The sequence below is a fragment of the Python bivittatus genome, unplaced genomic scaffold (genome assembly GCF_059951505.1).
Source record: "Python bivittatus isolate LINGU-HERP-01145 unplaced genomic scaffold, Pbiv_v1 ctg000440_np1212, whole genome shotgun sequence".
Taxonomy (NCBI): domain Eukaryota; kingdom Metazoa; phylum Chordata; class Lepidosauria; order Squamata; family Pythonidae; genus Python; species Python bivittatus.
The window spans coordinates 4,256,019-4,281,646 of record NW_028277063.1 but is presented as its reverse complement, the minus strand read 5'-3'; the positions used below and the strand labels follow the sequence as shown (position 1 = coordinate 4,281,646).

Sequence of the window (25,628 nt, the reverse complement as noted above, 5' to 3'; positions counted from 1 at the left end):
AGCTGAAGACTACCTGTACCTCCCACAATAAACCTCCCCTATGCAGGATAGTGGATAAGAATGGCATTCTTCTCTGTCCCTTACCAGCTGCGGGTCCCAATTCAGAATCACAGGATGGAGGCCGATGCGGCTCTAGGGCAGGAGAGACTGTGAAGCGAGAGAATCTCAGGGTGTCCACAAGGCTGGACTCAGCCCTCTTGGCTGATGGCAGCAAGGCAGGTGTCATGGGCACCGGTGAAGACAGGACTGGGTGCGGCTGGGCTGTGCTGGGGTCTGACACCATGGAGACATAGGATGGGTTCTGAGCCATGAGGGGGAAATCGTCATCCCACTCAAAACTGCCACCTGAGTTGAGAAGGAAGAAGAGGGAAGGTAGGAAGGAAGCTAGATTGGAGCCAACCCAAGTGTAAAGAGAAGATAAAAATATAATCAGTCGCTCTGACATGAGACATGCTTAATCCTCAATCTGGCTGGATTCACACAACATGCTAAACCAGACTAAAATAGTATGTTGTATGACCAGGCCATTATACTAGACCATTATCTGATTTATTTGTTGGGGCACAGTATGTTGCTTTTTATGAGCAAAGTGACTGTGTTTTGTTTACCCAGGTTTAGGTTCCACACATTGTGTGAAGCCAGGCTTTGAGTCACTGTTAAGTAGGAGACAGAACAGGAACTAGACAGCTGCAGAAAGATTTCTTTTGTAGTGCTTAGATGCATCAGAAGGAAAAAAAATAGCAATGCGTAGATTTTCCCTATGTTATTAATTCTTAATTCCTCCAATTTGCTCAACTCTGTCTCATGTTCCTCTGCTCTGCAGCTCCCATTTAACAAGTTAATTTCAGTATGGGAACATAATCACTTTTTCATTGCTTTCAGTTCTTTAGATCAATTAGCATTTTCACAGACATATATGCATTTCACAAACACCTGAATAATGAACTATGTTCACACACACACTGATAGAATATGTAAGATGAAGTTCTTTCTGCAACTAAATTTTACTGGTGTACCCATGCTTTGTAAAACATCTCATTAAAAAAAATCTTCCCATCATCTCCAAGTTCTGGCTTCTCCTTCTTCCATTAGGATAGGAAGAAATTTGGAGACTTGTATTGGAAAATCCTGACAGCAACTTCCCTCTTAGTTCACTGACACTGAAATGATTTGCTGTGCAGATTCTGCCAAAATGAATGGGGGTTCTAGTTCCTCACACTTGATCTTATAGGCCAACGGAGGTCACCTCAGGGCTATTTAGGCTTCCTAAAGCATCTCTTAAATCAAGCAGGATTAATGTCTGGCTGCCCCTAAAGACAACTTGTCAGACAGGAAAGACAGATGCCAAAGTGTGTTCTGAATATAGGAAGCTCCATAAATCCTTTGCCTCACTCTCCGTCACTGAACGAATCTCTGGGAAACCCTTCTGAGTGCTGGGAAAGCCACTATTAAGTCATGGAGAGCACCAGAATGGGGCCAATTCCACATAAGGAATTTAACACTGAATTTATGACACTATTTGTCACAATTCATGGCACAGGCTACTGGTACATGTGACTTTCAAGACAGAAGAAAAATTCAGGGATAGGATGATGAATGGCATTTAGTGATGAAGTCTAGAGAAGCTCAAGATCTCATGAGCAACAGTGACAACTGATTACTGGCTCAGTGCAATCAGCTGGTCATCTCACTTGAATTCTCTATGGATGGTGGTCTGGAGAGAGGGAAAGAGAAAGGCAAACAGACAGGACATCTCTGTTGTGGCCAGGCTATTTTCAGCTGTGATTTAGGCTTGCAGTAATTATAACTGAGCTTAGATTACATGCTTAATTTAATTACCGGGTTAGCACAATGCACTGAGTATAAACTAACTAGAAGGGCTGCCTTACTTAGCTTAGCAAATCCTCAAGAAACACCAACAACAACAGAAGATTAAAATGAGCTGAGGTCAGTGTGTTATGCACCTGAAGCTACTACATCTTGAAGCATGTTATGTGAACTCGGCTTGTTTTTGAGAAGTAGAGGACTGATTAGGATGGTCAGCTCCCAGAAGTTAATAAATTGTGAAAGATTCCAGAAGGCTTCAGAGGATTTTATGGCAGGCATTTAGGTTGAAGTCTTACTCATTCTATGGATTAAACAAATGGTCCTGAATGAGTACAGGAGTGGTCAGGCGTTGTTATGGAAGCCTGTGAGACTGTGGTGGCCACAAGAGTCTTTGCTCAACATTGGCTTGTATACAATTTGCACCTTTCCTGGCAGATCTGCTCCTTATCACTCACAACTATCTACATTTAGGATGAACCATTATATGGGACCGCTTTTGAAATATGTTTGAAAATTCCAGCAGGTGTAAAATCATCATCCAGAGTGGTCCACTACATAGTAGTCTTATGTTGATCTTCAGTTTGCTTTCAGATAAAGTATTAGTGGCTGCCTATATGTCCCTAAATCAAGGTACAAATGACCAGGTTCCAATTATCCTGCTTCAGACACATTATGTGAAGCCTTAGCTCTCTGGAGAAGGCTCTAATGCTGGGAAAGGTGGAAGGAATGAGAAGAAGAGGACCCCCAGCAGCAAAATGGATGGACTCAGTTACATTAGTGATGGGTGCACCTTTGGAAGACCTGAAAGACCAAGTTAGGGATAGATCGTCACGGTGAAAATCTATCTATGTGGTCACTAAGAGTCAATACCGACTTGATGACAATCAATCTATCAATCATACAGTATGTCCCTAAACATCAGGGACCAGATTGTCAGAAGAATTACTTCTTCCCATGTTAACTAGCTAACAGTCTGTGTTCAACTTCAGAGTCCCTTCTTTATGTTCTACCAAGTTTTAGTGACATTCTTGACAATAACAGAAGAACAAACCTTCCAGGTATCACACCCAGGCAGTGGAATGTCTTCTCTAAAGAAGCTTGGCCAGCCACCTCTCTTTTTTGGAAAACAGAGAGTAATATATAACCTGTGTCTTTAATCTAACTTTCAGCTCTGTGAAACTATTTTTCCAACAGAGACTGCTATTTTACATTCTTCTTGGCTGCTGTTTTAGTTATGTACTGACCTTCTAATTGTTGTTTTTATTTCATTTTTTAGATTAATGTATCTTGAGTCCTACAGGGGAAGTTACACTTCCTAAAATAGGAAGGAATTTTAAAAATTGGGTGTACATCCATCATTGGGCTCTTGCCACAGCACACAGCAGAATTAGTTTTTTTAATAACAAGGTGGAATCTGTGCCACCATCTGCCTAATTATGACAATTTTAGATTGTGAGCTTTCATGGAGGCAATAAAAATTGTATTCTAAAAATAAACTATGTGGAGATTAGTTTTTTTTAAAAAAATCAGCCAATGTCAGCATAATTATTATGCAACTTCTCCAAAATTTCTGATAACTGAAGCACGTTTATTTTAAGACGATAAAAAGCTTGCTTTATTTACTCTCACCCATGAAATGGGTTTAGATTGAAGAATGTAAAAGAATAATGGCTATCTTCAGAGACGTCCACTCACCATGTTTTCTGCATGTGTCTCCATGGAAGAAGACAGACCAAGGCAGAAATAAAAGTGAAGGTTCACCTGAGGGCTGGCAGTGTCTTTGCATTGGAGACAACCAAGTGATCCCAACCAACATATTGAAGGAAAGATACAGAGAAACATTATCTCTCCATCCCAGCAAAAACTGGGAGGAAAACATCTGTATCAATGCACTTAAATCCAGGGAGGGACAAAGTCTTGGTGGCTGGACTTAAAACATTTTTGAAGGGTTATGGACCACCCTAGATATAATACATTGGCCATGCCAGGAGTTTTTACATTTTTCCTGGTTTTCCTTATTTAAAAAAAAAACAACAAGTATATTTGAGGGTTTACTTTAGAGTTTTCACATGTATTTGCTCCCACAAATGTTGAGAAACTCTGGCCCAGTTTTTAGCAACTGCAGGCAGAGGGGACTTTTTGCAAAAAAAGGAGCTTGAGGCCACACAGGTTGCCCAGCCCTGCTTTAAACTGTGTTGAAATCAAACTATTATTTCTGATATTCTAAAAATATTACTTAAAATACTGCTAGTGTGTAAAAAATACGTAAGTATAATCAGGAACAGATCTTAGTGTATCTCCAATGTATCTCTTTCCTCAGTTCCTACTATCTAACAGTAGTAAAACAAAGTGCCCTAACAAACCAATTTTGAGAACCTGAAAGAGATGGCTGTCTAACCTCCACTTGATCACATCCAGTGAAGGGGAGATCATACTCTTTCTGGATCATTGGTTCCATGGTTGAACTGCTCTTATGGTTAGGAAGGTTTTTTCCTCCAACATTCATCCAGCCTCTACCTTTCTGTAACTTAAATCCATTATTCCCAATTAAGCACTCTGAAATGATAGAGAATCATTCTTCCTCTTCTACTATGTGATACTTTTTCAGATACTGGACCCATGTTCTCTTACTTTATCGCCACCACCACTATCCACCTTCTGTCTTCTCTTCTTAGAGCTAAAAGCTCCCGGTTTCTTCAGTCTCTTTTCACAGAACTTAGTTTCTTGTCCTTCAGTCTTCCTCACTACCCTTCTATGAAACAATTTTCTTAAAGTCTGGTGCCCAAAACTGAACACAACAGTTGAGATAGGATCTGACCAACAGGAAATAACGTGGAACTATATCTTGCCTGGCCATCATTTTATAGCTGGAAATCTCATCCCACTTTCAAGGGTAAATTCACCAATGCCATTTTTCCACCTCAAGTAAAACATCAAAATGATTTGCAACATTAAAAACACACACAAAGAGATGGTAGCACTATATCAATGAACAATGAAGATGAAGATGGGAGGCAGAGTAACAGCAGTTATTCTAGATTCTGCATACCCAAATCAACAACCTCAGAGTTTTGCTAACTACAGGAAAGCCAGGGGCAAGGAGAGTCTTGAACTGGGATTCTTGTCATCAAGGTCCTACACTTTTTTTCCTACATGCCCAGAAGGCTGAGTATATGTTTTCAGACTACACTGCCAACCTGGCACTGCAGAAATGGGATGGCTTCAGAGAATGGGATTTCCACCATATCTGAAAGTTGCCAAGTTGGGAAGGCTTGCCCTGAAAACATCATCTTAGATGTGTTACAAGCTTTCTGAAATCCCAAGACTGTCATCACTAAGGAACACTGCCCATACATTAAGTTTAAAGGTGGGCAATCTGCAGACCTCCTTCCCAGCATTCCCTTTGTGGGCACTCACTACCCCCAGTTTGCACTGCCAACATTCAGCAGCAAAAGGCACAAATCTCAGCAGTGACATTTCAGATTGTTTGATTAGGCATTTGATTCATTTAAAAATAGGGATAGGAGTGTTTCTCACACACCACTCTTTCTCATTCTCACAATAACCCATCCCCAAAACAAACAAATAAAAAATAGTCTTGCCCTTTCAGTAACACCGTAGCATCACTGAACAGTCTCCTCCAGCCTTCTAGAATGTACCTCATACATTGTCCACTCCTGTCCTAAAATGGTTAAGCATTTGAGTTTGGTCTTCTGTTGAAGCAAATGGTCATTAGGGTGAAGACTTTACTAACATTCTTGCTCCCTATTTTTGACTGATACCCAAGATCATGACCCTGCTAGACTAACTTTGCATCTGTTTCTAGCTGCCTGGATGCAACACAGATTGTGGTGGAAGATGGATGGATGGATGGATGGATGGATGGATGGATGGATGGATGGATGGATGGATGGATATCCTTCTGCTTGAGACCTTAATTCCCATCTGCATTTATCTAGTTCTAAACTTCATTTGCCTCTTCTTGAAACTGGCCTTTGCAGCTGTCTCTGGTCCCTTGGTCAGTCTTCCTTCAAAATCAACTTAACCTCTTTTGGACCGTATCCAGTCTACACCTGACAATTTGTTTGGCCCCAAACCTGTTCCTTTCTGAAGCCTGGCCCTTTACTTCTTTCACACACTACTTTCATATCACAAGCACTTGGATAGCTCAGCCTGCTTCCTCTCTGGCTCTGTAGCTGGATTGGCCTATCCCCCACTTGACATTTAAGGCTACTAGAGATAGGAGATATTTCTGACTTGCCCCAGTACTCACTGAAGCCATCAGCTGGTGGGAAAGCATCAAGTCCTGGTTCTGCTGCTGAGCCAGGAGAAGAGGCATCACCATCGGGGGCTCCCTGTGAACTCAGTTCATTGGTTGGTGTCTCCTACGTATAAACAAGGACAGGAATTAAAGTCCCTTTGAATTACCCACCTAAAGTCCCTCTGGACTGAGGCACAGTTCAATCAAATAAATATGAAAGAAAAATTATTCGTCAGAATGTGAAGGTTTAGCAATTGACTCTTTAAATTGTGGAATGGGAGAAGAGATAAGACTAGCAAGATGTGAACAGGGGGAAACACTGGGTTGTCAGGGCCTTCAGCTGCTGATGTAAACTACAAGGGAGAAACAAGCCTTCGTATTGCATGTCATCATTATGCAAGTATGTATGTATCCTTTCAACTATTGCAATACATCAAAGACATCTAACTGCTGGGGGAAAAAGCTATTATCCCAGAACATTGGCAAAACAGTTTCTATAAGGAGGCTTGAAAGGTCACCATGGCTGGGATTAAGGCAGACCCAAGAGGAAGTATGTGCTGTGTACACTGGCAGAGAATCTAAAGTGTGGGCAACTGGGTGGGAAGAAATAATCCAGGAGTTGCAGGAGGTAAGAGAGAGATGAGACCCAGGATACCTGAAAGGAGGAAGACAGTGTAGGCAGCTGCTTGGAAAAGGGACTTAAACAAGCCCCTCCTTATGCTACTGTGAACCAACTTTCATACCCTCCACCCTCATCCTCCTCACAGCTCACCTGATCAAAGAGGTAGACGGTGACATCATCAAAGAAGGAGACCATCTTTCGCTTGCGGTCAAACTCAGCCGCTGCCTCCTCAGCTGAGCGGGGTGACTTGAGGAGGCCACGCAAGTTGCGGGCATCATCACTTTCACTCACCACAATGGGGACGCCCCTCCCTCCGCTTCCAGCCAAGCCTCCTTCCTCATCTTCTTCAGCATCCTCTTCCTCTTCCTCTTCAGCTCCTAGGGAAGCCTCTCTCCCTCCCAGAGCTGGACCCTCCCCCAAAGCTGTTCCTTCCCAAAATGGTCCCTTCCTTGCTCCACCAGGAGGGGGGAACGTCTGCAAAGCCAGTGGCGGCAGTGACAGAGACAAACGGGATAGCTTGGCTGGAGGCAAAGGTTGGAGGACAAAGGTGAGGATTGCCAGAAGAAGGGAGGGTGATTGAAGAGCCAATGGTCAAAAGTCAAGAAGGACAAATAATATGGAAGCAAGCCAAGGATGAAAGGGTTGGGATGAAAGAGAGAGAGAGAGAATGTGTTATTTCACTAAAACTACATCCCTTGTATTTTTGCCCAGATATAACCTGATATGGGTTTGTCACATATATCGGTCCAAGATGAACGAATAGTTTACTCTAGTTTGATTACAAAACTGACCTTGGCCTGCAGACAACTAGTATCCATGGAAAAACTCACAGCAGAAGAACAAATCTGTAACAATTTCTGCAACTAATTCCTTTTTTTCCCTAACGCTAAGGATAGAACTATGTTGATCATGGTTAGATTAACAAACCAGCCTAGAATTGGTAATTTTTATTGTTTGTGACACTTGCCTATAAATCTGCCCTCCCCAAAATTAGAAGATTTTTTTTTTTTTTTGCAAAAAGCATACTTTGATTAGTAGAACATCCCCCCAAAAAGGCGTTTGCCAAGACTTTGGGCTGTGTTCATGTAGTCTATAGGGGGAAAAAAAGCTTTATAGCAAAAGTGAAGTAAAATTCAAAACAGGCCCACTGGATCAAGTGATCTTATCCGGTGTCCCCAAGTTAGGGAAAGGCTTTATTAACCCTTTCCTTCCTTCATTTAGGATTATTTTGAAGGCAAGGAGAGGACCTAATGGAACACTGGACCTGCTCCAGAGAACCACTGTGAGGGACATTGACAGGGAGCAGTAAAATAAGTCATAATGATGGCTGCAACTGTGCCATCAACGTTCTGCCCCTTTTAATATGAACTGCATATTAAAAAGGGTTGAGGTTTCAATAATGTGGTTTAAGCCACCATCTTAAACCCCCCCCCCCCGCAAACATGCTCAGCCACTGCCACTTTCCCATTAAAACAGTGTTTTTAAATCTCCATAACATTAAGCCGTGTGAACGTTTTTCCATCCCATTTGTTACACGAACGTGTCTTCCTATTACTGCCACCCCCAAGTGTAGATCAGAACTTTACCTTTGATATCTTCACTGGCTTGGTTCACAGGGACCCCAGGCTCCTGCTCCTTTTTGAGCTGGTCAGTTGCTACATAAGTGTCTTCCTGAGCATCTTGTGATTGTTCCACATTGGCCATGGGTTCACTTTGGATCTCAATATGGATAGATTTTTCTCCCTCTTTCCTTTCTTCTTCCTTCCATTCGAGCTGCTTCTCTTCAGATTCTCTACTTCCTTCCTTCTTTTGCTGTTGCTGCTGTTTTTCCTCCTCTTCCTCCTCCTCTTCTTCTGCTTTATCTTCCACACTCTCTGACCATTGGGAATGCACCATTTCCTCAAAGTGACTTTTTTCCTCCTTCTCTTCTTCTTTTTCTCTTTCTTCTTCTCCTCCTCTTCCTCCTTCTTTTTCCTTCTCTTCCTCCTCTACAGTCTGCTGTGTCTCCTCTGGCTCCAGATTCCACAGCTTGAGAACAGCCTGGTCTTTCAAGGGGGCAATTGGTGAAAAACCCAATTTTGGCACCCTCTGGCTGCAAAGTAGATTCCGCGTGACATTCTCCTGCAATGTGACCAACAGCTGTTCTTTGCACACCTGAACCACAAAGCCTCCATCTACAATTGTCTTCTCTGAAGGCTTTTCCTCCTCAGTTCTGGTTACAGCTGGTGCCTCAGAGGATTCTGGCTCCCCATCAGAGAAGTAGGCAGAATCACGGTGAGGGGTTGTAAGCCCCAAACTCCTCCCTACCTCTTCTTCAAGTTCAGTCCCTTCTTCACTCACCGAGAGTGTGAGATCACTAGTGGACTGAGAGATGGGTGTTGCTGGGAGTTTGCCAGTATCATCTTCTGCTTCTATTTCTTCCTCTTCTCCAGAAGGTGATAGAGGTGATTCCTCTTTAAATATGAACTCAGGTGAAAAGGTGCTCTCTGTTTCATAACCACTGTCCCCAAATTTTTGTCCTGGAGAGGAGTAGTGGGAGGCTGGGCTGCAGACATCTGAGGAACTCGTATTAGAAGGAATGTCCAAGGAATCCACAGAGTCTAGGGTTCCCCTTTGCCGATCGGGTGCAGCTGGGGAGAGGTTCAGGGTTGCAGGGCCAGTTGAAAATCCATCAATAGCTTCTGGAAGAATTGCAATAGTCTCCTCATCATTACTCTCAGCCAGAGTGGACAATGGTGGTATTTCTACAGGGACAATCACATTGCAGCACCCAGATGACATAGTTGGGAAGGGCGATCCAGGTGGACGGATGTTTCCCCCACCTCTCTGCTTTGGGTAATCTTGAAGTTCGTAAGTCTTCACAGCTGTGCCCATGAGTGGGTCATAAAATTCACTGTGCTCCCCAGCATCTCCATCACAGTCTCTAGGGGGTACTATAGAACAGTCAGACAGGGAGCCCCGCTCCACTTTGAGTGAGGAGTCATCCTCAGTGCCATAGCTATCCCGGTGAGGACGCCTCAAAGGTGGACCATGGTTGCTCCAACTGCTTACCACATCCCCTCGAGGAATGGCACATGTGCAACGCACCCGAGTGCACAGTGGACATGGCAGAAGGTTGCGCCGCCCTCCTCCAATGCTGCTTCCACCGTCATCAGTGCTACTGCCAGAACTGTGATCCTCCATCAGTGAAGGTTCCTGCTCCCATGAGGGTGACCCCTGGAACTCTGAGGGGTCCCCAGCAAGAGTCTCCCCTGCCCCTCGTTCTTCCATCATTTCAGCATCCCAGCTACGCTGCTGATCCTCCAATTCACGATACACAGTGAGTAGTGATTCTGCAAGGAATGCTTCACCCTCTGTGGCTGGCATCTCTGTCAGCGATGTCTCTTGAATCTCACCATCTACACGGAAAGGATTGCTTTCACCGCTGCCCCCAGTCAAGAAAGGGTTAGTATTAGGCTGCTCTGGTGGCCGAAGGGGGGCATTGTGGCAATCCCAATCTGAGGGAAAGAGGGGCTGTGGTGCTGAACCAGGGCTGGGGGCACAGACTGGCCCCTCGCCACTACCGTGGTCCTCCAGGCGAATGTAATATTCACTGCTGACGGAAGGGCTGCGGGCACTGATTACAGGCACAACACTGGGTGTCTCCAGACTGTGCCCACGGTGTACTGCCTGTTCATAGAAAGGGTTGCTGCCAGGCACAGCTAGCCCACCATTGCTGGAGGGGTATTCAGGTGGTGCTGAGGCAGGACCCTTCCATCGCCCCAGCCGGGCCTTCTCCCACATATACTCAAAGTTCAGCCCTCCACTGCTTTCAGTCACAGTCAGGATGTCATCCATGTCACCACCATGGAATCCATCCAGGAGTGGGTAGGCTGAGATCTCTTCTGACGGGCAGTGATGGCGTGCTGAAGAAGAGGAGGCCGGTGGTGGGGAAGAGGAACGCATGGGTTTCAGGGCACTCCAGCGCCACTCAAAACTCTCCTCTGCCTGAGCATTGGAGCGCTCATTCAACAGGTAGCTCACCTGCAAATGCAGCTCTTCCATGGTTGGGCGATGGAAAGCTGGGAGCCAGCATGATTGCATCACCTCATACCTGCAGTGGGGCAGGGTTGGAAGGAGGATAGAGGAACAGTCGGAAAAACAGGCAGAAATAGGAGGAAAAAAACACAGTTGTGGGAAGATAGCCCGAAAGGATAGCTAAGGGTGGGCAGTGGGGATTGGGAACATTTAAAACAAAAAAGTGTTGCAAAAGAACAGTTGGAAAAGAGGAAGAGTTAGAAACACTACAGAGTAGCAAAAGGAAAAGCCAGCGTAGAAACAGATACGCAAAATAGAAAGAGCTTGAATACTACAACAAGAGAAGGTATAGTAGAACAATCAACCAGTAAAAAGTTAAGCAAAGCAGATCCAAACACCATTCCGAAGCCACGGCACAGACATTCAGGAGTACAAGAGGACATGGAAAACCAGTCACAAGAATGACAGGGGAGTGGCCATGACATCAGGAGAATAAAATGGGTGAGGAGTAGAACAGTTGGAAATGCAGACCATGATGGGTCTTGGGGAATTGTTATAACATAGGAGAGCTACCTTATACAGCACTGAACCATTGGCCCATCTAATCTTACCAGCGGAAGAGGAGCATGCCCCAGCCTAAAGAGAGAATGAACGGCCATCTGTTGGAGATGCTGAAGTCAACAGCATCCCCTTGCAGGGAGGTGGGGGGAGGAAGGTCAAAATGATGCAAGCATTACTGCAGCATCTCAACACATTCTATGTACAATGTCATGCACTAACCCCAAAGGAACTTTCACCTGCAGACACCACTAGCTGTTGTGGTGGATTCTTGCACCAGGCAGGTGGTTGGACTAGATCTCCAAGTTCCCTTCCCCCCCTTACACTCAATGATTCTAGAATTCAAACTGGTACCTTACAGATGTGTTGGATACGATGTCCATCTCCCCTAAGCCACAAGAAGATGGATATTGTAATTCAACACATCTAGGTGCTGCACAGAGTTGCATTCACACAATGCACTTCTGGTTTACTGAATCAATCCATTTTTCTGGTGTGACAAAATGCATTGAATCATAAACTAGCTAAGTGGGCTGGGCTCCTATAACATGCTAAGCCCTTAAAAAAAGAAACATAGACAAGGTTAGCTGTAATTAAGCTTAGCATGTTGCACAAACATTGCTGTTCTATCTTTTATTGACCTGATTAAGCACGTTGTTAAGTCTGACAGCATCTCTTCAGGGTTTCTGAAGGAGTCCTCTCCACAGATGGCAGGGCCTAAACTTCTGTACGGAAAGCAAACACTCAATCGCTCATCCAGAGGGATTCCTTTTGGGGTAGCAACATCAATGGCGTCCACAGCAAACTCTGAGGACACCAAATGACAACGTACGTGTGCTGACATCACCAGGCAAACGCTGCCCTTACATGCTTGCCTCCCAACACTTGTTGCCAGAATGTAAAGTGGCGGCATGTGCGTAATGATGTCACCATGCACAGATCCTCTGCCCCTTTTGCCCAATTCAGCATATTCCACAGCAATTGTAAAGGCAGAGATCAAATTGATCCTTTGGGAGAGGAGGGTCCATACACAGGTGCAGTCCACTCATGGAAAGGGAGAGTAGATAGGCTTCCAATTCAAAACATAGTTTCAAAGAAAGGAAACAGGTTCTGCAATTGTTTGGTCATTTTTACAGAAAGCATCATGCTTTTATTTGATTTGTCTGATTTATATCCCAGGGCCTTTCTTCCAGGAGCTCAAGGTAATACACACTTCACACTCCATCCTCCATTTTTCCCCACAACACAATAGTGAAGTAGGTTGTGCTGAAAGAAACTGATTGGTCCAAAGTCACCCAAGGACCTTCAGTGGCCTTGAACCTAGTCCAATATACAATCGCACAGACCACACTGGTTCTCCTGTCCTGTGCTTTTCACCCTTTTAAAAATGTTTAATTTTAAATTGAAGGCCATGGCTTAAAAGGTTATTTCACCAAACTTGGGAGCAGGCAGGGCTGCTATGACTATCCGTCTGGATGAATAAAGATTTGTAATAGTGTTTTTGGAAAGTCTGTCTCCCAGCGCATATGGTGGTTTTATAATATATGATCCTGGGTTATTATTATGTATTTATTTTAACCCAAATTTCAGATTTGGGGAGTTACATGATGCTCAGATATGGTTGACTAGAGAAGCCTATAAGTCCTGTAAATAAATTATTTAAGTACCAGATTTCTGGTTACGGGGCTCTCCATAAGGCACTACATGTTTGCACGCCACCCATATCAAAATAGGTTTCTGTTGGTGTCACAAACAAAGATTGATCTGCTTTTGTGTATAAATAATATTTGGCATAGAAAGAACACCTATAAAAAAACCCTCACTGTTTTTATATTATTTCACTGCATTCTTCCTTTCCTGATTTTTTGGTAAGTTTGCACTGAATGTTACCATGGAATATAATAATAATACTGCTCCTAGAAAAATATTTAAAACATCTGAAAGGAAATCCTCAGCCCAGATTAGCAGCTCAGACAATTGCTGACCGATATAGAAAGCTGTAGACAATCAATTAGCTGACGTGAGCTAGGAAGGACAGGAAAAGAAAAAATGGAAAAAGAGGTCACAGTTGAAGAAAGCCCTGCCAGATTGACAGTGCAGAGAGAGAAATGGGTGGACAGAGGAACAGTCAGAGGAATACAGAGAGGGGAGAATGGAAGAACATTAGGAGAAATGAGAATGCTAAGACAAGCATCATAAAGTTCAGGGACAACATTCCAGGCTACAAAGTATCCATGAAACCACAGCAGATGTCTGCCAAGGGTGGAGGGGGCCCTGGCATCTGCAGGGGGGGGCAAAGGAAGCCATCTGTGCCAGGGTATCATTACACAAATGATGCAAATTGTGCACATGCACATCATTTGCACAATGATGTTAATGGCACTTGTGATATCGTTGTGGCTTTGTGATGGAATGTGAGGGTGACCTTGGAAGACCGGGGGGGGGGGGGAAGAGATGCTGCCTATGGAACAATCAGATAAAAGAGAAAGGAGTCCGCAACAGAGTAACAGCCAGAGAAAGAAACTTAGGAAGGACCCAACCTAACTACTCAGGTAGTAAATAGGGAGGGTGGGAGATTTGTACTTTCAGACTTGCAAGATTGATGACAGCCCTCCCAGGTAAACCAGGCAGGAAACACGACTAGAAGAGCAAATTCTACTTCACTGTAAGGCTACATTAACAGAATCTTGCAAATCGGAATGTACAAATCTCCTGCCCTCCCTATTTACCACCTGAGTAGTTAGGGTGGGTCCTTCCTAAGTTTCTTTCTCTGGCCATTACTCTGTTGCAGACTTGTTTCTCTTTTATCCGATCATTCCCCAGGTGGCATCTTTTCCCCCCGTCTTCCATGGTCACCCTCCCATTCCATCGCAGGCTTCTACTAGAAGACGGACCCTCTCTGGAGAGGGCAGGGGCTGATGGCGTCCCATCTGGTGGGTGATGGATTTGTTGGCATAAGGAGGAAGAACTCACCAATAGTCTGAGTAAGGAAGCTTAAGGCGAGGTTTGGCCAGTTTCATCTGCTGCTCCTTGATGACAAAGGTCAGGACTTCCTCATCAGAAAGATGCCGGTAAGGTTGGGAGCCAAATTCAAACAGTTCCCAGATGGTCACCCCCATTGACCTGAGAAGAAGACAGGGAGATCAAGACAGAGGGAAAACCCTGGCCCTTGAGGTCCAGGCACAGTGGTTACGCCTTCTGCCCACCCCCACCCCAGCTTAATTTGTCTATTTTTTTCTTATTTCCAGGTTGTCCGCAGAGTGTGGTCAAAAAGCCAAAACAGTAGCTGCAAAGCTGTGATTGAAGCTCCATCATGACCACCAGTTTTTTTGGACTATGGCCTATAGACACCCTGGCTTGCTTCAACCTGTGAAACGAAAACTCAGCCCAGATAATATCTACCATGTATTTTGCTCACTACTGAGCAACTCCAGACCAACCCTCCTCTCCCAGACAAACACACATTCACTCGCATTCTAACGTCAAATTAAGTCATGGTCTGTTGAACCCAGGGGCCCCCAAACTCATCAGCTCATCGACCACTTCATGAAGTTTCAGATTGTTCATTGAGCCCCAAACATTTATTATATGAAAACAATTTAATAAATACTACTTTAACCATTGGTACTACAAATAACGAGAGCCAGTTTGGTATAGTGGTAAAGGCACCAAGCTAGAAATGAGAAGAGTTCTAGTCCTTCCTTAGACATGAAGCCAGCTGGATGACCTTGGGCCAGTCACTCTCTCTCAACCTTAGGAAGAAGCCAGTGACAAACCATTTCTGAAAACCTTGTCAAGAAAACTGTAGGGACTTGTCCAGGCAGTCACCAGGAGTCAACACTGACTGGAAGGCACCCACTCACTATGAATAATGGTAATAATAATAACAACAACAATAATAATGGGTAGTCCCATCGACCCTTGGGGGTCAATACTGACCACTATGGAGAACCCTGGTTTAACTACTCTGTATTAAACCATGGTTCAACAAGTCTTTGGTTACATACAACCCATAAATCATGGTTTATTATTCACTCTAAGTTTACACAGTACTCTAAGGGCTCATCTTTACATCCCTCTAATGCTGCACAAAGACACTTCACTAACCTTTTTTAAGGGACATGTCCTCATGATATCACCTCTGTCTCACCCCCAGCCTGCTGCAGAGGCAGCCTAAAATCATCTCTGATGGTAAAGTATGTTCCCTGACTCCTGACCCAAACTTTCCTGTGTGAACAAACGATGATGCCTCGATTATAATGCTGGCAATGAGGCAGTCAGAGGCTGGGATCACCCCAGCTCCTACCGGCTGCTTGAGGCTGTGGTGGGCATGGCTCCTTCCCTCTGGTTGGAGGGCACTGCTCTCTCTGCCCATTTTGGCTTTGCCTGCACGACCAAACAGAAGTAGGTGTCTCCCAAATGCCTCAAATGGGGTTTGGAAAGTGCTTCTTAGGCATTCCAAGTACTCTCCTTCCATGGACTACCAATCGTCCGGAAGAGCAATACAACTCTTTTTTAAACACATGTTTAGCAGTCTTGTGGAAAAGAGGTAGACCTGTCTTTAAAAAAATATAGTAACAATCTGATCAATTTAATCTGGGAAAGAGAGTCAAATTCTGCCAGCAGTTTCTTGTTGCTCCAGTCTCAAAGGAGAGCAGGGCAGATGTTCAGTTTCTTTTGTGATCCGGTAGTTTTGTGGGACCACACTTTTCACTGCTTTGGTTACTTTGGAGGGGGCAGCTTTTTGTGTGGTACATGGGATATTTCTGAGCGCTGTGGGTCACACTAGTTGGTGCCAGCGCTACAGTCATCATGCAGTGTTTATCCGTTTGGGATATGCAAGGGCGTGGAGCGAAATTGACAAGACTTCTGAGATGCCTTCCCTTTCCCTCCTGGCTTTGCCTAAACATGGGCCTATCGATCTTCTGGAAGACTGGCATTCCCATGTCAAAAGGTATATATATCCTGTCTTGACAGCTCTACAGGCTCTCTCCCACTCTTCTCCACCAACCTATCATCCTGAATATATTTCAATACAGGAATACCTAGCATCCTTGTAGAAAACCAGCTTTTTCCCCATCCAGCTAAGCCACCATTACTGTACATTTCCAGAGTCCCCATCCACTTCCAGCCACACATTATGAACTCAATTGGTGGCTGATTTTCACACTGACAGGTGAGGAGGGAGGGGAATCCACCCATTACTGCCTTGAAACTGTTCTGCCTTACATCTATAAGAACAGCACAGCCTTTTAAGCTGTGGGAGTAGCATAATTGACATCAACTTATTTTTCTGGCGACTAAAGGACAGCAGCAGTGTGCAATAAGGAAGAACCCTAAAATAAATCTTGCGTGAACCAGGCCTTAGATCTGGTGCCTCAGGGCATCAGTATGTCCACAGGCATCTTTTGGCAAGACTTCTGTCCCATGTGGTTACATTAAAATGATATCTTTAATTAAAAAATAAAAAGTTGGCCTGCTGCGAAGCAAAGCACTAGCCTCCAACATCAAATTCATTTCCAAGAATGTCTCTGGACTCCCACTGGGCCCCATAATCTTGATTAGCACCACAACACAGTCCTTTGTTTTGGAAGGAAGCCATCTACCCAGAAAAGGAACAGTTGTAATTATCGACAGTCCAGAGCTTGAGGGTTGAGACTAAGAAGGTGGGGAGGTAGGTCGGCCATCTGGTAAATAGGCAACTCCTCTCCCCCAGCCATTTTTGGGGAGCACCCATAGTATAATTCCAAATATGTCCATTCGACCAGAAACATGGGGGTCTACTTTAGAGTAAAGGAACATGGCAACCAAACTGTTTACAAGATTTTCATTGCCAAACTCTATTTTGTTTTTGTTTATGGCTGAACAGGAAAGAAAGGGGAAGGAGAAAATCACATCCTTAAATAAAAGAACGTTCATAACTAAGAGTATTGGAGTGGGGGGCTCAAAATAACTAGTTCAGTGCATGGGTGTCTGTGAGAAGGGGCAAAGGGGAATAAACGATGAAACTTGTGTGATCATACAAATGCCACAACTTGCATATTTGCATCAGTATACAGTAGTGCAGCATTTACATTATCATTCATTCATTCATTCATTCATTCATTCATTCATTCATTCATTCATTCATTCATTCATTCATTCATTCAGTTTGTATGCTGCTTAATCTACCAAGGATTCCCAGGAGACATCGCTGCATATGTGTTACCATTGTGGCATCACTGTGGTTTAGTGAAGATGCCTGTACTGGATGAATGTTTGCAAACACTGAGGAGTATTTCCCTGGAAATGTTTGTTTCAGCTTTAGCCCAGGTAGAAGGTATATCCCTGCTTAAGAAAACAAATTGCATTTCCCCAGTCCAAGAGACATCCTTGGGACTCACCAGACATTGCTCTCCTTGGTTTGATCCACGACAATGAGACTTCCATGCATCTCATCCAACAGCTCTGGGGCAACCCAACGCAAAGGGATCCAGAGCCGGTCTGGAGTGATGTAATAATCTTCCTATGAAACAGAAATGAGAAATGGCACAGGACAGAAATTGAGTTGCAGAGCCTCCACCATTTCATAGATCTCGTGAGGTTTTCAGGATGCTCTGCTTCTCAACTAATACCCACTACAGAGTTCTCTCTAAGCCCCATGCAAAATTATATACTAGTTTGCTCTAAATTAAACTGCTCATAATGATTTCCTTAAAAAAAAAAAAGTTTAATCTCACAATGAATTAGTCCTGTTTGCAGAGGACTTTGAAACATTCTGCAAAGAATAAATTGCCACGTCTACCCATTGCCTAAGACTCCTTTCAAACCCACCCTAGATTGTTTGTGGTACCTTCACCCCATACCTTGTAGTTGTTGTGTGATAGGCCATAGTCCCCAACCCTCACTGTGAGATCTGAGGTCAGCAAGCAGTTCCGAAGTGCCAGATCACTGTGGAGGACAAGAGTTAAGTTAGCATGGCTTTGAGATAGGTGAAGAGGGAGACTCTCCCATTTTTCACTCTTTCTTATAATAAACATTCTCAACATACATAGTGAGGATAAAAGTTGCTTTTTGTTATGGGGTTTTTTGGGGGGAGGGTAACCCATATTTCCTTCAAGAACTCAGAGGACACCTTTTTATCCTCACAATAACTTACAAAGATAAAAAGGTTGGGATCCTCTAGAAGGGTTGGGATCCCCTAGAATGGTAAGACAGGATTCCACAGAATCTTGCTAGGAGACCTGTTCACTTTCTTAACCCTCCTAGGAGTTTGGCTGATTAACCAGAATTTTTTTTTTTTTTTGGGTGCCTTTAAGTCAGTATTGACTCCTGGCGACTGCCTGGACCAGTCCATGAAGTTTTCTTGGCAAGATTTCAGAAGTGGTTTGACCTTGCCTGCTTCCTAGCTAAGGGAGGGACTGGCCCAAAGTCACCCCTCTGGCTTCGTCTCCTGGCTTCTAGCCTGATGCCTTAACCACTACACCAAACTGTCTCTCTAACCAGAACCTCGGCCCTTCTTAATTGTTAAAACAGAGCTCCCAGTTACTCCAGTCGGCATAATCAATGGTAAGGGATGCTGGGAGATATCGTTCTCAATAACTTCTGGAGAGCTTCAGGTACCCAAGCCCTGGACTAAATAAACCAGGGGTGTTTTGTTTAATGGGTCATCCAAACCCAGCATCTTTGCTTTTTGCATTCTTTACATACAGGATTGTAAATGATGGCCTGTTCTTGGTATACAGTACCAATTCTGGCTTGCAAAATGAACAAGGCAGAATACTGGATTTGAACAATATATTTTAAAAAGCCTGATTTGTATAGCTGATCATACACTAGAACAATGTTTCTCAATCTTGGCAACTCTAAGATGTGTGGACTTCAACTCCCAGAACTCCCCAGCCAGCATGGTGGTTGGGAATTCTGGGAGCTGAAGTCCACACATCTTAGAGTTGCCAAGGTTGAGAAACGCTGCACTTGAAGAAGAAGCAGGAGAGAATAGGTTGAGTTCCATGACATGGCAGCCTGCTTGTTCTTAGTTAAAATTTTTCAGAATCCAGTTTAGTAGTCAGTGGCTGTCCAAACAAGCTTTCTGCTTAATGGGGGACCTGAACATGGATACTCACATACAGACCTGACTATATGTGATTTTTCTTAGCTGGATCTCGGTATAGGAAATTCCATAGTATTTTAAAAAATAGCATTTTTTACATCAATGGTATTTGTGGTATATCTTACATCACAGGAAGGTTTATCTTTTTTCAGGCAGGAACCTCAATGTATTCCTTCCACTTTGGGGGCATTTTTAAAGCCATGTTTAAACTACTGAACAGTTTTGTTATAAGATTTGGCTGCTCTTTTTTGGTCGTGTTTTTTAATCATTTCTGATCAAAAAAATTGACCAATTTTTGAATCATCCTAACTCCACCCCCCACCCCTTTTCTGTTCATTTTTTTTAGACAGAGGCATAGTGCTATAACACTATGATGTCCCAGCATATTTTTTACCTATAGGAAGGTTCACATCTTTATTCATCCTTTACCCTTTATGATCAGGCAGTCATCAAGTGAACTTGCCCTTGGAAGTCTCCAAAAATTTTCAACTTCCATTTTAAGCTAAAATTGTGAAATTCTAAAGCTCACACTTGCCTCAGTTTCTATTGCACCCTGGTCCACACGTTCTTTCCCGAAGCTGCAAAGGTCCGCATGTCCACCTGTCATCCTTACCTGTGAATGTAGTTGTTTTTATGCAAGTGCAGCACTCCCAGCGTGATTTCATAGGCCATGCGCTGTAATGTGCTGAGGTCACGTGTCAGTAAGTCAGGAGTCATTCCATCTGCTTTGCGTTGAGCTCGCAGGTAACGTTTCAGATCTCCCTGGGGGGAACACCAAGAGAGAAGAAGGTGACTAAGTTTGCAAATCTAGCACCGCGTTGTCTGTAATCCACGAAAATTATCCAGACATTTTTGAAGAACCCAAGATACGCTTATTTCCATTCAAAGCTCACTTTGTCCATACGTCCTGCTCTCACTCTAAACGGACTTAATGAAAACGCCAGGTAGATTTGACTATGTGATAACATCACAAAGCCTATTTGGAAGTTATGTAGCAAGCACTGACCTCTCAGACCTCTTTATTTAAATATATTAATAAAGCCACACAACCTATTTGATAAGGACACACCAACTCTGACTTCATTTTGTATTTTTTAAGGACTTAGGAGTCTGTTTTACAGTTTGCCCTGCAACTTTCAGGTCACAGCTATGGTAATCAGGTAGCAGGGTGGCTGTGTAGGATATGGTCTTCTCACAGTTACTGCAGGCTCCTCACTGTTTTAAAAGTAAGATGTAATTAAAGAAAAAGATGAGGTTAATATTCTACACAACTGTGCCTACATGGAAAGCCAGCTCCCTATTTTGCAGAGCACTGATGCACTGGGTATTCCAGATTCATGACAACAGGATTTGGCTTCAGTGATTCTCAGATCTGATTCTCACTTGGGCTCCAGTTGACTTACCAGTTGGCAGAATTCCATGATCAGTAGGAAGGGGATAGTCTCTGTGCATAGGCCGAGGCATTGTAGTATGTTTGGGTGCTGGAGGCTTCTTGAAGGCAAGGTGGAGACATGGGGAGAGACGCAGAAAGAGCAGGAGAAAGGGATAAGTATTTCTGGATGACCAGACAAGAATCTCAGTGAGTCCTGACATACATAGAAGAAAATCCCTGCTTCTATTCTTGGACAGCTCCTCCGTGTTCTCTGCCGTAACCTACAATTTGGTAGCAGCTCATTGCAGCAGCCCCAGTCTCCAACAGCTCTGCAATTGCCAGAAAGGAGGCTTCTGAGCTGCAGATGTGATGGACTGTATCTACGAGGGGGAGATCAAGGCTATCAGGAGGGAGGGGGTGCATTCCGGCAGGGGAAAGGAGACAAAAGGCAACACAGTCTGCAGGGGGAGTGTGGGAAGAGTAAGAGGTTCAGGGTAGCCACTCCCTAGAATCTCCCAGGGTACATCCACTAGTTGCTGTAGTATAGATTTAGTTTGGCAAGATTTTGTCTTTGAGGTGTAAGCAAATAAAGGAACTGTACTCGACTGGACCATTTCATCGTTGTTCTTGGGCTGGGCCTGACAGCAACAGAACTCTGCTTAGAGAAGTAGGAACATTTAGCGGGGTATCCTCCAGCTTGGTTTTCCTAGGCCCCCTGCTTCCCAGGCTGAGTTTTCCTCAACTGAGAATACCTTGTCCAGCAGTATGATAGGGCTCTATATCCATAGTGATACAGTAAAGAGAAAAACAATTGAGAAAAAGAGGTAGAGATAAAAATAGTTTATCATTTGGGGCCCTTCCCTTGGCATAGTTGCAGCAGCACTGACACAAATATTTCATATGGAGATTCCTTACCCCACATTGTTTTTCCCCCTCATGTTAGTGTCTTCTGCTTCTTACCGATAAGGCTGGGCCTCTGACAAGAACTTCCTCTGTTCCAGTGGCCCGGCACTCACACGCAACTCCTTCACCACCACCTGTGCAGGGGTGAAATCTGAGAATATTTCACCCAAAATAACCTATGAAACAGAAAAAACAAAAAACAAAAAAACAGAAACCACCATGAAATACCGGTGCCTAGTTAATAACTTGGCTAACTGACTATATAGATCATATCTCATTAGTCATTAAAGTCATTAATGAGCTCACTGACTGCCAATTGATTTCCAGGTACAATTTAATTATCTATACAACCCTAAACAGCTTGGTTCCTGGGCGGCTGAAAGATTACTTTTATAATAAGAGAAGCAAAAAAGGAAGACACAAGAAGGCAAAGGAGAAATAGTGCCTCAAAGTATTCAGGTCTAATGTATTTTTGAATAGGTAATTTTTCTTTCTTCATGAGCAAGCTGAGAAAGTAGACTTTTTCTAGTTCTTAGAAAGTAAAATGGCTCTAGATCACAGCCAGTGAATGTTAGGTTTAATAATGTAGGAACTATGAATTTATATTTCCCTGCTCTTCTCCTTTGATTGTTGCCAAACCTGCCAAAAGTTGTGTGATCAGCTTTGAAAGCTCCAATCTCCCATCCAGAACCTCAGTTTATATTCCCCCAGTAAGCCTCTGGGTGTGGTTGGGAGAAGCTTGGTCAACTAAAGACTGAGCACAGAGCCTTTGCAATCATGGTTCCTTGTCTGTCCAAAAGAAAGGCTGCTGACTACAACCTCTAACGACGAAAGAAATTCTTGCTTGCTGTAGGCCTTTTTCTGTAACCTAGCGATTTTACTTTCCGCGTTAAATTTTGCAATTTGCAATTAATTGTTGAGCTTTCTTGTTTAGCTGGCTGCTGTTTTTTAACTCCTTGTTAGAATTTGACTTCACAAATGTGTAAAATGCCCTTGCATCTTGTTATTTTGTCGCCAACTACTCTGGAAGTTTTTCTGAAGGGTATCGTTATATAGTTGTTTAAAAGTAATCATAATAAGTGAAAGATTTGGTGGTGTATTGTATCTTCTGTGATTTGCCCATTGCTATCCCATTTATAGGACTCAAGCCAACTCTTGTTGGAAAGTCTGGAACCAATTCCCTGAATTCCATTCTTAAATCATATCCACAAAAAACTGAAATTTTCTTACTCACTTTTCCAAACCAGCCATTTCCAATCTCCTGCAGATAACTGAGATGTTGTCTACTGAGTCCCAAGTGTTTCACTAAATCTGAAAGAGGAATATAGTGTTCCAATAATGGGAGTCAAGGATGCAGCTCAGAGGTCACAGGCTAAGAGTCAGCTCCATTTTGACTCTCCCCATGCCCCAAAGCTATTAGACAAAAAAAATGGTGGAGTGAGATAAGCTAGTGCAGCCTTCCACAGTATGATACCCTCCAGACGTGTCTACAAGAAGCCACTGCAGTCAGACTATGTGGAAATGGTTGTGGGAAAGTGCTCATGAGATGAAAGAGGGTGAGATGGTCTCAGTTAAAGCAAAAGTAGATAGGGGACAGAATTCCTAGGATTTCCAAAAATGAAACTGAGGTGAAATTGAGGGAGATATGGAGATCAGGAAGGATCACTGCATAAGCCAGTGGGTCATGAAAATCAACAGTGTCAGTATAAGCAGCCTTCCCCAACTTGGTGCTCCCATTATTTCAAGATTCAGATGGTGGGAAATGTAATCCAACACATCTGAAGGACATCAGGTTGGGAATGGCAGGCATAGAACTGCACTGGTATATTCTCCCAAGGAATTGTAGCAAGTGCTGCCTGCACTCTAACCTTTTGCTTTCTCTAAAGAGCAAGGGCAATATAGAAGGTATCACAAATGAAGAGGAGTACAATAGTATGACCCCCTTCCCTCAGGGGATGTACCTGTTTTGGGCATCTGTTGATTGGAGGATGGGAGCGAAACCTCAGAAAGAGGCAGAATGTAGACATCTGGGATGGACTGGGAGGATGAAGTCTCCTCTGCAGGTGGTGTATACTCTCCAGAATATTCTTCTCCATCAGGGTTCTCAAATTCCTGTCAGATAGACAAAGGCAAATGTAAAGATGAAAAGGAGGGGAAAGCCAGATACTTCAAAGAAGTCTGACAGCATCTCCACATCTTACATAATGTCACACTGTGCCACCCAAGTCCTGAGTCTGGATGCTATAATACCTATATTTAACAGAATGCAAAGCATTATTTAAAGATCTGTCTTTTGGAAACACATCATGCCCACCTCCCATCCCCACCATCTAGCTCACCTTGAAACCCACATCACCCCTCTTGCAGCACAGGCAGGTGAGGAGGAGGAAGATAAAGGCCAACAAGCCTGAACAGGAGATCAGGACCACAGCATAGGGAGGGGCCAGGGGAGCCCGGCCCTGAGACAATCCATCTGAAGAGAAGATACAAAGGGCAAAATAGGACACACATCTTAAAACAACATTTATAGGTACCTATGTTTGCCTGGTAGGAAACAGCAGGTAATATGAGGACCAACCAAAATGTTCTGAACTAGTAAGTGAAGTTTCATGTTTTTCAGAATCGCTCAGTAAAGCTGAGATACAAACTGATGAAAGGATGGAAGGCAAATGTTAAGGAAGAGCAGCAGTTTTTTCTTTCCATGAACTATCCTTCAATGATTATTGTTCCAGCTTCATATTAGCTTGTGGAAAGGCCAAAAGGCAAGATATAAATTGATGATAATTATGATGATGATGATACAGTCTTCTCCTAACTCCATACTTCCATGAATTGCCACGAATACTTCTTTACTCCAACTGCTAGAATTTATCTTCTGACCAACATGTTCTTCCCATTTTCTGTTTTGGCCCCATGGTCCTTCCACCCCAAGTCTGGCCCTGTTGTTAGGCAATATGAAGAGGTTGTCTCAGGCAGCAAAAGCCAAGGAGCACCTGTGAAGTGTTTGTAGACAGAGCTATAGGGACTAGATTCCCAGCTCTGCTTTCTTTAAGTTACTATGCAGTTGGCAGGCATGACAGAAGATGGTGCTCATTGCCATTATTTAAGCAAACATCACCTACTGCCTTGATCACCTTCCATCCCAAAAAATCTGGGAGAGAGCCAATGTTGAAGGTCCTGTCCCCTAAGGAATTCCATCAGCAGGACCTCCCAATAGGGTCTTATCCATGGTGGTACCCCTCTTGTGGAATAACATGCCCCCATATCTATGGCCTGCTACTTCCCTGATGAGCTTCTGCAGAGATGTGAAACCTGGCTCTGGGAGAGAGCATCTGGGGAATGTTACGTTTGGCATCTGCCCCCATTGGAGTACACCATTATGGTTTAAATTATTTTCTGTTTGTTCTGTTCTTTTTAATCTCTGTTTCTGTGGTATGCCAACAGAGTCACTTGCAGTGGAGTGGCATGGAAATGTCAGTACAGGTAGTCCTCGACTTATGACCATTCATTTAGCAACCGTTCAAAATTACGATGGCGCTGAAAAAAGTGACTTACAGCCAGTCCTCACACTTATGACCACTGCAGTGTCCCCATGGTCACGTCATTGTGGGGACATGTCGTAAATACATGTCAGTTGCCAAGCAATCACATGAGCCCAGGATGCTGCAACTGTCGTAAATACATGCTGGTTGCCAAGCACCTGAATTTTGATCTCATGACCCCGGGGACGCTGTGGCAGTTGTAAGCATGAGGACCAGTCGTAAGTCACTTTTTTCAGTGCCATCATAACTTCAAACGGTCATTAAACAAATGGTTATAAGTTGAGGACTACCTGTAATAAAAAGACAAATAAATAATTGAATGTGGGGTGCCATTTTATCCTTCACTTCAGGCAACAAAATGTCTTGGGCCAAGCTTATATTGCCTTATATTCTTCCAGCTGCCAATGTAAGATGAACACTAAGTTTTAAGGGCC

The 25,628-nt window shown here is 43.7% G+C and overlaps 1 protein-coding gene across 5 annotated transcripts in view; it reads right to left on the bottom strand.

Moving 5' to 3' along the window:
- Positions 1-25,628, bottom strand: part of LMTK3 (lemur tail kinase 3) — a 48,261-nt gene that overhangs the window by 7,276 nt on the left and 15,357 nt on the right. For 2 of the 5 annotated variants that reach the window (XM_088142684.1, XM_088142682.1), the window contains exons 2-14: positions 23,992-24,125; positions 23,614-23,764; positions 22,887-22,963; positions 21,710-21,828; positions 20,781-20,868; positions 19,991-20,139; positions 18,131-18,215; positions 17,669-17,790; positions 14,259-14,408; positions 8,297-10,803; positions 6,861-7,231; positions 6,101-6,212; positions 85-345 (exon numbers count right to left, since the gene is read on the bottom strand). In XM_088142684.1, the coding sequence (XP_087998810.1) occupies positions 85-345; positions 6,101-6,212; positions 6,861-7,231; positions 8,297-10,803; positions 14,259-14,408; positions 17,669-17,790; positions 18,131-18,215; positions 19,991-20,139; positions 20,781-20,868; positions 21,710-21,828; positions 22,887-22,963; positions 23,614-23,764; positions 23,992-24,125 (4,326 nt within the window). The remainder of the gene's footprint in view (positions 1-84; positions 346-6,100; positions 6,213-6,860; positions 7,232-8,296; positions 10,804-14,258; positions 14,409-17,668; positions 17,791-18,130; positions 18,216-19,990; positions 20,140-20,780; positions 20,869-21,709; positions 21,829-22,886; positions 22,964-23,613; positions 23,765-23,991; positions 24,126-25,628) is intronic. The other 3 variants (XM_088142685.1, XM_088142686.1, XM_088142683.1) reach the window with 2 other exon arrangements.